Genomic DNA, 13927 nt, shown 5'->3' with positions numbered 1-13927 from the left:
AGATGTTATTTCCATCTATCGTTCTTTGAACATATCTGGTTCTTAGGGCCTGATCTAGTGCCGCTGTTATCATTCCTTCAGTTTCCTTCTTGAGCTCTCCCCTCAGTAGCCATTGCCATGTGTCATCGCTGGCTAGTTCTTTAGTCTGTCTCATGTATTGTCCGTGCATTGATTTGTTGTGCCAGTCCTCTGTTCTGCTTGTCGTTCTCCTGTCTCTGTATATTTCTGGGTCTTCGTCTACTTTTATCAGTCCTTCTTCCCATGCACTATTGAGCCACTTGTCTTCACTGGTTTTCATATATTGCCCCAGTGCTCTGTTCTCGATGTTGACGCAGTCCTCTATGCTTAGTAGTCCCCTCCCTCTTCCTCTTGTGTTATTTATAGTCTGTCCCTGTTTGCTCTTGGGTGCAGTGCTTTGTTTATTGTCATATATTTCCTCATTTTCTGGTCTTTGCTGCAAAGTTCTGCCTTCATCCATTCCACTATTTTTGTGCTGTATCTGATTACTGGCACTGCCCAAGTATTTATGGCTTTTATCATATTTCCGGTGTTGAGTTTTGACTTCAGTATCGCCTTGAGTCTCTGCATATATTCTTTCCTGATTGTGTTCTTCGTCTCTTGGCGTTTTATATCCCCTCCTTCCATTATTCCCAGGTATTTGTATCCCATCTCATCTATGTGTTTGATGTTGTTCCCATTTGGTAGCTCTATCCCTTCAGTCCTTGTTACTACTTTGTCCTTTTGTATGTTGACTAAGGCACATTTGTCTATTCCAAACTCCATCCTGATGTCCCAAGATACAATCCTTACAGTCTGGATTAGGGTATCTATTTCCTTGATGCTCTTACCATACATCTTGATGTCCTCTATGGTGTTCATTGAAAAGATGAAACAGAAGGTACTGGAAAGTACATGAAAAGGCACCTGCTAGGTTTGCTACAACAACTGGGGGACAACAATCAGGATGGATTTAGAAATTATAAAAAGCTGAGGAAAAGATTTGGTAAAGACACTTTCCTAATAATCTACTAAGCAACCTCTGCTCTCTCATCAGCCTGTACTACATACTTTTTGAAAACACAGGAAAGTGAAAAAAGTAAAATAAAAATGCCTGATTGTACCCTCCAGCAAGGGAACTCAAACCAAGACCATGGAATGCCACGGTACAATAGCTATAACACAGTCCAAGGTTATGGAACAAAATTTGTATTCGGAGTAACCTTCTCTTAGAAGGGTTGCCTACTGAGGCTACTATAATGTTAACACAAATATACTTCCACACCATAGGTTATCCAAATCATGCAATAACATTTTAATGCAGTCAGAGCAGCTCCCACTTTTGAACAATGCTCATTAAAGATGAAGTTGAGGCTTCCTTTGATCAGTCTAATAGCAACTATAGCATCGCTATTCTTGGCAGCATGACTTAGCACATACAGTAGGTGTGTAATTGTATGGAAACATTTATTCCTGAAAGTAATAAAAACCTTAACAATATTAAGATAAAATCTGAAGCATTAAAAGGATACACCCCAATTTTGACTTTGGTTCTTGTATGTATTAAACCAAAATACTTCGCCTTCTGGCCACAAGAGCCTTCCCCAAAACAAGGAGTCGACTGCTATTGTAGTTGCTAGACATATAAAACCAGCAGGTATAGCATATTTCAAGAATCTGAAAAAAAAATGCACTTGATGAAACAGTAACTCTTGACAAGTACATATAAAAATTTTACAACAATTCCCAATATGCTTTGTTAAGAGACAAAGACAACAATGAATTACTCCTCAAAATGAGCATAGTAGTGGCTAAAAGGTGGATGAGACATGGTCCCTTAAAGGAGGCTGATTTTCTACCCTGCAAAAATCATAACTTGTTTCTCTGTGGCCTTGAGGTGTGTAAATATATATGTAATATATATATATATATATATATATATATATATATATATATATATATATATATATATATATATATATATATATATATATATATATATATATATATATATATATATATATATAATATATATATATATACATATATATATAATATATATATATATATATATATATATATATATATATATATTATATATATATATATAATATATATATATATATATATATATATATATATATATATATATATATATATATATATATATATATTTCTTGATACAAATAAAAACCTTTACTAACACTAATTGAATGGATGGAAGACATAACATAATGCTGCTAAGCTATACTAATAATTAATAAAGGATATTCTTCCATTATACTGCTGGATCTAGAAGGATCTGGCAATCACTTACTGCGGAATTTTTTCTACATGTTACTTTTCATTAGAAAAAACATTAAGGGGCCGGCCAGAACCCTTATATATAGGGGTATAGGGCAAAAAATGCAGTCATGAAAAAATTCATGGAGCTTCATATGGCAATTGAGAATACGTATACGAAATATTTTGTCAAAATTCCTCTTACTTTCGTAGTTACAGGGTAATTAGTTAACGTAACTCAATAAACCTAAAACATTGATCCGTACAAGAAAATGCAATAGTTCTTCTATTATCGTAAATTTTGATAATTATTGTCAAAGAAATTGGGAGAAATGGCATCTGTAGACATTCCCCGAGTCGAGAAGGGAGACTTCACTTCAGCCAGCTACCAAGTCCAACCATCAGTGCGAGCACAAATTTCAAGTAGTCTACACGTTCGATTTCACCTCTGACATTCGCTTGCTTTTACGTATGTTTATGTATGTTTCGTCAAGAATTTCATCATGCCAATGAGGAAAAGACAAGGAAAACATCTCACTAACATACAGACGAAGAAAAATCGCTCAAGTATTATTACAGAATATCATAATATACGCGTAGTTAGTGAAGAGAGAGGGGAGGGTTGCGTAGTAATGCCCCCATCTTGCCTGACAGCACACGTCACACTGTGCCCAAGGCTACGATCTTTGAGCAAAGAGATCTTAATTTATAAAAAATAACAAAGTTTTAGTTTTTTAATACCCAAAATGGAATATGAAATTCATAATAATCATGATTTATTAAATTGTCTTTGTAAAAAGAGAGTACACCTTCGAGTTTCACCTCTGACATTCTCTTGCATTTACGTTTGTTTATCTTTGTTTCGGCAAGAATTTCATCATGCCAAAGAGGAAAATACAAGGAAAACATCTTGCTAACATACAGAAGTAGAAAATTTGCTGTAATAAGCCGAGTTAGTGAAGGGGAGAGAGAGAGTTGCGTAGGAAGGAGTGCCCCGTCTTGCCTCAAGCAAGTGCCCCAGGCTACAATATATGAGCAAAGGGATCATCATTTATGATTAAATTATGATAAATAAAATAGTTTTGGTTTATTAATACACAAAAAAAAATATACATTCATAATAATCATTATTTATTAACATTGTCTTTATAGAAATACGAAGGAAAACTTTGAACGCCCGTATCTCAAAACTATACTTATAGACCTTCAAAATCTATCTTCTCACTTAGTTTTAAAGCTATAACATTGGAATTTGGTATATAACTCAGAAAGACATTATAGAACAATCAAATAGAGCCCTTTTTTCCAATTTTTGTTTCGTCTTTTTTTTACAAATTTTTTTCTCCTGATTTTAGGGTTTATTTTTTTACCATATTGAAAAATTCATATTTAGCAAAAAATGACTTTTAGAAAAAAAACTCCTCATTCGATTGGAGGTCTACATCAGGTCTATATATGGTAGTAATCCTAGGTCTTAATATTAAATATAAAGGGAGGAGATAGAATTTGAAAAATGGTTATTTTGGGGATAAATCGCCCTGGCTTCACAAAACCGAAGGTCAGAGGCGAAAATCATATGCGGTTTAGAGATGCCCCAAGTCACCTTATTAAGTGGTATGAATATCAAAGTCCTGTCCTTAAAAAATGGCATTAGCCGGCCGGCCCCCTTAAATCCCATCCAATTTCCATTTCCTAGTTCCATGACAGAACATGTGTACTACCATGCACAAACACTGAAATTTACTTTCTCCAATTCCTCTCATAACCACACATGGAAGAGATGTGCAACATGATTGCTGCTTATTTCTAAATCAGGTAGTTTGTTAAGGCCTCCAACCCATTCTTAAACATCACTTCCTCCTAACCTGACAAAAATATGAGACACCCAGTCAGCTGTTGTAGTGACATAGGTATATGTATACAGTATCTGGAAGTGCCAAGATGCTTGGTGGTTACACCTCCATGACAGAAAATGAAGTAATCAACCTAAGTATGATATCTTTAAAATTGAAAACCTTCAATAGTAGTTTGTACAGGCAGTCCCCAGTTATCGGCAGGGGTTCCATTCCCTGGGATCTGCCGATAAGAGAAAACCAGCATTAACCAAAACTCAGTGATTTATGGCGCCATAAGAACCCTTATGGTGCACCATAAGCATCCTTATGGCGAACATAAGGTGCCTCATGGTGCCGATAACCAGAACTCGTCATGTAATGGCACCAATTTATGGCGCCATAATGCGCCGAGTTCAGGTCACATAAGACGCCAATAATAGAGTTGTGGCCCTATGACATACCTAACAGAGGCGCCAATAACCAATTATCAGCACCATTAAGCATATATTGGCGCCACAAATCGCCAATTTTCGGTTAATGGAAGTTTTTGCTTATTAGTATCCAGCCAGATATGGAACCCCCCAAAAAAACTGGGGACTGCCTGTAGTACCTGAGTGTTTTAATAGTGTTATCACAAAAAGTTCATTTAGTCACGAAAATTATGTGAAAATTCAGTAATTTGAGAATATTTGTCAGTGAAAAATACTGTGAATTGGCAAATTTTCTACAAATAATGGGTATATACAGCCCACAGAAAAATCCACGATGTAACAAATTTTTTAATCAATTTGTATTTTTCTTAGCTAATAAACCTGAGGTCTTAACAATAGGATAATCTTCTAGCGCTGACTGGAAACCAGTAAAAACAATCAAGGATTGTAAAAACAAGGAATCTGTGGCATCTGGCAATTCATGCAAATACGCAGTGGAAGTTTGGTCTTCAACCAAGCTCAGACCCTCATGATATGCCAGTCTTTCTTCCAACCCAGGCTAAAGGTGGGCAGTTAACGTTAAGACCTCAGGTTTGTTAGCTATGAAAAAAACAAATTTATTAAAAAAGTTTGTTATTTGTTCATATGCAGAACAAACCTTCGGTGTTAACAACAGGATAGACTTATACTTGGAGGGAGGTACAAGTATGCAGAACCAACTGGGGATTCAGCCCACCTGACTACCCTTCCTGGAAGCTCGAGTTCTAGGGAAGGGGGTCTGAGCTTGTGAGAAAACATATACTCGTGTGTAACACGCAATCTCACATATCATGTGACCTCCAAATTTTCACCCTAAAACAATGATTTGATAATGTATCTCATGTAATATGCAAGTTCAATTTTTTAGACAAAATTACAATGGGCTAACCTCTTTTCCTCCTGTTTATCTATCCCATTTTCTAGTTAGGCTAACCCCTTTTCCTCCAACTCTTTAACTATTCCATCTTCTAATTAAGTTAAAAAGAGTAAAAGAGAGGGCTAAAAGTATCGTCAGTAATGTTATACTTGTGTAAATGCATACAGCCAGAACAGCTGATTAACCATGAACAACCAAATCCGATAACTACAGCGGTTTGCTTGCATTTCAACCATCGTACAATAGTAAAAAATTATGTTACAAATGACGTTAAATAGAATAGGACCGATATATTTTTACATTATTATATCCTCAATCACTATGGAGAAAAGATCAGCAAGGGCATATACGTACTGCTAAATTTAAGCATCTAGTTGTAGCTGAAGCTAAGGAAAGAATGTTCATCTGCTAACGACTATTATTGTGCATCGGCAACATGAAAACTTCGGTATAGCACCATCAAAATCTACTGTAAACAAAAGTTGATAGAAATGTGTTTTAACCCTTTAACGCCGATTGGACGTATTAAACGTCGATATAAATTATCTGTTGGGTGCCGATTGGATGTATGGTACGTCGATATAGAAAATGTTTTTTTAAAAATTTGTGGAAAAATAGTTATAGGCCTACTAGGCGAAAACTTTTCAATCACGCGCCTTGGGGGATGCTGGGAACTCACGGATCAAGGCGTTGTTTTGTTTACAATCGGTACGCAGGCGTGCAAGCGCGAATTTCTTTCTTATCGCACTAAAAAGTATCAGCGACACATCTCAGAAATTATTTCGTCACTTTGACATAATTTTTACACCCTTTTAAATTAGCCGTTACATGAATGATTATTATATATGAAAATGTGCAGAATTTCATGTAGAATACAACAAAAACAACTCATGATTGTAGCTTTTATCAGTTTTGAAATATTTTCATATAAATAACGATAAGTGCCAAAATTCCAACCTTTGGTCAATTTTGACTCTACCAAAATGGTCGAAAAACGCAATTGTAAGCTAAAATTCTTACATTCTAGTAATATTCAATAATTTACCTTCATCTTGCAACAAATTGGAAGTCTCTAGCACAATATTTCGATTTATGGTGAACTTATGAAAAAAAAATTTTCCTTACGTCCGCGCAGTAACTCTACCGAAAGAATAATAAATTTTTTTGTGCGATTGTCATAATGTTTGCACCATTTTAAATTAGCCCTTACATAAAGTTTTATATATTGAAATGTGCGCAATTTCATGTAGAATACAACTAAAAACAACCCATGGTTGTAGCTTTTATCAGTTTTGAAATATTTTCAAATAAATAACAATAAGTGCCAAAATTTCAACCTTTGGTCAACTTTGACATTACCGAAATGGTTAAAAAACGCAATTGTAAGCTAAAACTCTTATATTCTAGTAATATTCAATCATTTACCTTTATTTTGCAACAAATTGGAAGTCTCTAGCACAATATTTCGATTTATGGTGAATTTATGAAAAAAAAAAAAATTTCCTTACGTCCGCTCGGTAACTCTTACGAAAAAAATCAGAAATTTTTTCGTCCGATTGTCGTAATGTTTGCACCATTTTAAATTAGCCCTTACATAAAGTTTTATATTATATGAAAATGTGCACAATTTCATGTAGAATACAACAAAAACCAATCCATGGTTGTAGCTTTTATCAGTTTTGAAATATTTTCATATAAATAACGATAAGTGCCAAAATTTCAACCTTCGGTCAACTTTGACTCGACCAAAATGGTAAAAAAACGCAATTGTAAGCTAAAACTATTACATTCTAGTAATATTCAATCATTTACCTTTATTTTTCAAAAAATTGGAAGTCTCTAACACAATATTTTGATTTATGGTGAATTTATGAAATAAACTTTTTCCTTACATCCGCACGGTAACTCTTCCGAAAAAATCTAATTTTTTCTTCCAATTGTCGTAATGTTTGCACCATTTTAAATTAGCCATTACATAAAGTTTTATATTTGAAAATGTGCGCAATTTTATGTAGAATACAACAAATAACAACCTATGGTTGTAGCTTTTATCAGTTTTGAAATATTTTCATATAAATAATGATAAATAGAAAAAATTCGTCCTTTGGTCAACTTTCACTCGACCGAAATGGTCGAAAACTGCAATTGTAAGCTACAACACTTACAGTCTAGTAATATTCAATCAATTACCTTCATTTGGCAACAAACAGGAAGTCTCTAGCACAATATTTCGATTTATATTGAATTTTTTAAAACTTCTTTTTCTACGTCCGCGCGCTACAAATTCATGCATCATTTTGTGATAATATTTTCTCTGTGTTGCCTTGATCATTTTACAATGTGTTATATACCAAAATGATTGCAATTTAGTGTACAATACAACGGAAAAAATTAACTCATTAGCTTTAACCGTTTTGCTCACAGCGCGATTTGAATACAGTTACATATGAAATTTTGTTTTTGTACTATCATATATCCCATTATTTATATAGGATAGTGATATTTTTTCATTTCTGATGGTTGCATACTAAACTTCACGCAATGACAAAAAAAGGAGCCAAAAATGAACTCTTAACCTTGAAAACTAAGCATGCTGTCATTTAAAAAAAAAAAAAAAATTTTCAGCTTCAGCGCTCACTCCCAGACCCCGCCGGTATACGGGAGACGATTTTTATTATACCCCTTCAGCGTTAAAGGGATAATCAAAACTATTTGGCATGAAAGAACACATTTTACTGTGTTCACTCCGATAAAAGATTAATATGAAAAGCTCGTAGTATTCTGATGAAATCAGGTAAAAATATTGAACACAATCTGCTGATTTTTTTACGCAATAATCATGCCCTCAGTGCCATCTACTAATGAAAAAAAATACATAAATGGATTTAATGTTTCTAGAAAGTATAAAACTAACTTAGTGGCTGTTGATTTAGATATTGGGGATAAGAATTATAAAGTTCAGGCTATTTGTGTACCTAATATTGACATTGACATTTTAGTCCCCAACTTATCAAAGCTTGCTTAAGCATTTCAAAAGAGAGGATATGTCATTGCTGATAATCAACTTTTGAATAGTGATAGGATATGTAACGTGAAATTTGTGTTGGGTACCAGTTCAGCTCATTGTTTGTTGACTACAGCTAAATTGTTTGATGATATCAGTCCTTTCATTTACTTAGATTCTCCTGTGGGAATATTGTTTATGGGGAAAGCTAGTAAGGCATTTAAAGTTGTTGATGAAATTCCTACTTTGGAGAATGAAGTTTAATTTAGACTTGCCAGTTTCTTATGTGTTCAGCCTAGGGAATGTGTACGAGATGAAAGGCAAGATAACATGTGTGACAAGGATTCTAATTTTATATTCAAGGTTAATTTAATAAGCAGTCCAATAAGGTCCTAAAAAGCAAAAATAGCCCGATTGAGCTCTAGCTTATAAGGTGAAAGAAGTTCTCAAATCTGAAAATATGTCTTATGATGAAGAATTGATGTTAAATAATGAATTGGTTAAGAACATCTTGTCGAATATTAGAATAAATGATGAGAGTCGCTTAACCATGCCATTAATGACAACCCAGAAAAAGACATCATTCATCTTTGTTTGGGGCAAAACATCAATTTGTGTAAGGGAATACTAACTTCTAATTTTAAGAAGTTGAAAAGAAACCCTGAACATGTAAGTATGGTTGATGATGTTTTTCAAGAACAAATAGAAAATTGGCATAACTGAAAGAATTCCAAATGTGGTAAAATTCCTTGAAAAGTATCCTGAGGCAAGCCATGCACCCTGGTCCTAATTTGAATCAGAAGTTGAGTACTGCATTTATGAATTTGAGGTTTTGCTCCAAGTTGCTCTGCTGTGACATCAGAAAGGCCTTTAATCAGGTTGCATTAACTGAGGAAGATCAAAGCAAGTTGCTATTTTTTTGGTACAGAAATCTATCTAAACATGACTTTACATTGGTAGCATATGTATAAGAATGTAAGATTAACTTTTGGACTATGTTGTAGTCCAACGATACTGATGTTGTCATTGTATTATACGTTGGTTATTGACGATTGTGATCCTAATTTGACTGATGTTAAGAGGCTTTTGTATCAGCTGTTGTATATGGCAATGGAGCATATACTTGCAGTTCAGGGGAAAAGTTGAATGAAGTTTACAAAGTTTTGCCTTCAATTTTTGGGAAATATAAGTGTTCCTTGCAACGATTTATTACAAATGATCCCTCATCACATGAAATTATTGACAGGGAAGGACCAGGTCAAACTCCTCATGAGATAAACCTGTTGGGTCTTCATTGGGCAAGGGATTCTGATCAGATTTATATATTGCCTGTAAGGTTAGATCCTAATGCTGATACGAAAAGGGGGTGTGTTAAAACTATAGCTTGCAAACTCAAAATCTTGTGTTAATGCCCAATTTTGAACAAGAGCCAGAATTTTTTTGCACAATTTGCAGAGGAACAAACTGGGCTAGGATGAAATCCTTGATGAAGAACAACTTAAGGAATGTAAATGCACTGTAAATCAAGTAAATTTTTCACCACCCATTAAATATGACAAATTTTCTAAGATAATTTGTATTTTTCATAGCTACAAACCTGAGGTCTTAACAATAGGATAATTTTCTAGTGCCTAGCTAAATCTGGTTAAATTGCAGCTGAAAAGCAAGGAATCGTGTGAGATCTGGCAACGCGTACGTACATCGGGTGAAAACTGGTCAAGGACCATGCACCCACGCCACTGCATTCAGTCTTTTTCTTAACTGCCTGGGTGAGAGTTGCGGTTGCCCTCTCTGTGCCTTTTGCCCAGTTCTTTGCCTGTTTTTGCTTGTGATTCTGTGTGTGTGTTGGTGAAAAGGGATTCTGAGTACACTTTAGAATATTATGTTGATGAAAATACTGAGATATATGGAATTGTTATTTATATCAGAGAAGTTGAGTCAAGCAAGAAGAGTTTTCTTCTGGCTAAGGTAAGTTTGTTAATTCATCACTGAAAGCAAAGTCTGTACCCTCTCTAGAGCTTCAAGCATTGGTTTTGAATTGCGAAGTGCTAAAGTCTGTTTATGATGAACTTACTGGGCAATTCTGTTTATCCAAGATTAATATAACAGATTTACAACTGTTTTCAGATAGCCTTGTTGTTCATTGGCTGCATTCTAGTGCTGTCAAATTGGATAAAGTAATTAAGAGAACTTTGTTAGTAATAGGCTTGAACACATACAGAGGATATGTAAGTAGATTCCAATAATGTTTAACTGTATTGCAGGTATCAACAATCCTGGTGATTGTATTACTCATTCGGTTTCCAGCAAGTTTTTGTCCCGTACTAACTATTGATTTGGTCCAAATTATGAGCAATTTGAAGAAACAAAGGTTCAGGAAGAAGTGTTAAGGTTCAGAATACCTAGCGTGCTGGTTCAAGAGTTTGGCGTTTCTGTTAACCAAGCAGCAGAAAACCTAGTATCAGATCATTTGATTCCCGTGGATAGATTTTCTAACGTAACTCAAACTAGTAGTACATTTACCCTAGAAATAATAGATTAAAGGATATTTCGCTGGCGACACGAGCCAATCGCCCAGAAATTAGATTTTTCCTTACGTCAAAATCCCTTTTCTGGGCGATTGGCTCGTGTCGCCAGCGAAATCCCACCCTACCCATCCCTTCGCCCAAGATTGTCTGCTAACTTCAGGATGGCCACCAGAGGCGCAGCAGTCGGCAGCATGGGATGGAGTAGTAGTAGTACGAGCTGCTCACTCTGTGGGTCGGCTCCCCTCTTGGAGGGATTTTGTAGTGGGAGATTTCTATTGGCATTTGGCTCGTGGTAGTGGTCTCACTCGCCTAGTGTTCATACCGACACCCTCCTGGAGGGTGAGGCGAGGTCAGTTATACTGACCTTTTTTTTCTTTATTTTATTTATTCTCTGGTATGTGTTAGTACATTTACCCTAGAAATAATAGATTAAAGGATATTTCGCTGGCGACACGAGCCAATCGCCCAGAAATAGATTTTTCCTTACGTCAAAATCCCTTAATTATTATTAACTGGCATTGCAACAAATTATAAGCAAAGAGCAGAAGCTCAGATTTCCAGAAGTTGCGGAGTTTTTTGGAAGAAAGCAATGTTCTAGAAAAGATATCCCTGACCTGGTTTCTCAGCTGAATATCTACCCTGACAAGAATAATGTTTTGAGAGTACGTGGCAAATTTGATAGACCTAACTCTCACAGGGTGTTCTTCCCAGTGTTACTGCCTAAAGACAGTTTATTAACTTCATTGATTGTTAGGTATGCTCACATAAAGCTAGGACGTGTAGGATATTATGGGGTGCTGAATTTATTGAGAGAACATTATTATATACCACACATATTTTCTTTTGTAAAGAAATCTGTTAGCTCTTGCATTACTTGCAAAAGATATAATCAAAGACCTGTACGACTGAACCAGTCTCCATACAGATAATTTAGATTGGTGCCCTTTGATACTCCCTTTGGTTATTTATATTTGGATTATTGTGGCCTTTTAATTGCAAATTTTCAGATGGTCATAAGAAGATGTGGATATTGTTTTTCTTCTGTCTTCACTACAGCCATTAATTTGCAGGTATGTTATGATATGCCGGTATCAGAATTTTTAAGGGGATTTAGGATTCATGTATTTGAGTTTGGATTACCCCAGCTAATTATTAGTGATTTGGGGGCTCAGATTGTAGCTGCTGGCAATAAAATAACTGATTTTCTTAACGGTCCTAAGCCTGATGAGTATTTCAAGGAGAATGGCATTAATGATAAAGTTTGACAATTACTTTAAAGGGTGTACAGTGGACCCCCCGTATTCACGTGGGATGCGTACCAGACCCCCCCCCGTGAATAGTTAGAATCCGTGAATGTTTGGAACCCCTATAAAAATGCTAAAAACAGCCTATTTTGTTAGTAAAACTCAAGAAAAACCCACTAAAAATTTACATACATGGTTTTTTTAATAGTTTTATCACAAAAAGAGCATTTTATAATGAAATTATCAAAAAAACCAGGAATTTGTGGATATTTATCATAGAAAAATACCGCGAATGCGCGAATTTTCTGCGAATAATGCAAGGAAACGTTCCTGAGAGAAATCCGCGAATGTGTGAGTCCGCGAATCTGGAGAACGCGAATACGGGGGGTCCACTGTAGTTCCCTTGGCTCTCTTGTTGAAACTGCAGTAAAAATGACAAAATAAATGATAAATAAGAGCATTGGGACTAATATTCTTGAAGTTAGAGATTTTGAATTTTTTATATGTCAAGTTAGAAGCTTGGTTAATAAGAGACCCATTGCATTTAAAGAATCTTTGAAAGATCAGGACCTTCAAGCACTAAGTCTCATAACACCAGAGATGCTGTTAGAGGCTATGAAATTGACTGTCAATTTGATCCCAGAATTACAACCCTCGCCTGAGTTAGATGAATATTCAGACCATAAGTCTCCATCTGATATGTTGAAAAATAACTATGCCAAACTCAGAAAAGTTGGACATAGACTGTTTGACTTATATCAGAGTGAGTGTATGTCTACTTCGTTGAGTCAAGCAATAGACACTAAAGACAGATATAAACCTTGCAAGCATGATAAAATAGGTGTTGGTGATATAGTGCTTATAAAAAAAATTATAATGTTAAGCCTGTAAACTTTCCAATGGGAATTGTTAAACAGATAATCACCAATACTGAGGGAGAGACAACTGGTGCGGTTGTCATGAAGGGTAAAACAGCAGAATTGACTAAAAAACATGTGAGTTGCCTGATTCCTTTATTGCTATTTGGAAATTCTTCAAAGATAAAAAAGACTTGGCAGGTGACCTTCCTAAGACTAGCAATAATTATCAGCCAGGCCCAAAAGTATTAGGAAGGCTGCTTTGGAATCTATCAACAAGACCAAAAACATTTTGTCTGATGAAAAATTGAATCTTGCGGTCTTGATTTTGTAAATAATTGTGGTTATTTGCATATATTGGTAGATATTAATTTTCTTTTGGTTCGGTTTTTATGTATGCATTTATTAATTTTTTTCAACAATTTCTCTGAAAATTGTTGAACCTTAACCGGGGAATGTTAAAAAATATATTTTACGATTATATGTTTCTTATGGTTGAATGCAAGGAAGTTTAAGTTTATTCATAAGTCTATGATCGGTATGTAACAACCCTATTTCATCTGAATTGGTTTCCTCCCATTCCATTTGAATTAAGAAGGAAATGATACTGTTTGCTTGTTTTGCTATTAACAGGAAAATAGCCATACTACAGTTATTTGGTGGTTGTTGTTGATGTAAATAAAAAAGTTGCATCACAAGCCACACAGAGAGTAAAAACATCAAAACACCAACACTCTTATACTGGGTGGCTTTTTTACGACTTCACACTGCTTTTCAAACTGGGTATGGTGTTTCCCTTAATTGCCAATGAAGACATAGTTTTTAACATGGA

At 35.1% G+C, this 13927-nt stretch overlaps 1 protein-coding gene across 1 annotated transcript in view; it reads right to left on the bottom strand.

Moving 5' to 3' along the window:
- Positions 1-1493: 1493 nt before the first annotated feature.
- LOC135215711 (probable Dol-P-Man:Man(7)GlcNAc(2)-PP-Dol alpha-1,6-mannosyltransferase) overlaps positions 1494-13927 on the bottom strand; it is a 167986-nt gene continuing 155552 nt past the window's right edge. The window contains exon 6 of the mRNA XM_064250668.1: positions 1494-1674. Coding sequence (XP_064106738.1) covers positions 1518-1674 — 157 coding nt within the window. The 3' untranslated portion in view covers positions 1494-1517. The remainder of the gene's footprint in view (positions 1675-13927) is intronic.

This window comes from Macrobrachium nipponense, chromosome 5 (genome assembly GCF_015104395.2).
Source record: "Macrobrachium nipponense isolate FS-2020 chromosome 5, ASM1510439v2, whole genome shotgun sequence".
Lineage (NCBI taxonomy): Eukaryota > Metazoa > Arthropoda > Malacostraca > Decapoda > Palaemonidae > Macrobrachium > Macrobrachium nipponense.
Note: the sequence above shows the minus strand (reverse complement) of the source record. Positions and strands in the feature narration are given on the sequence as shown.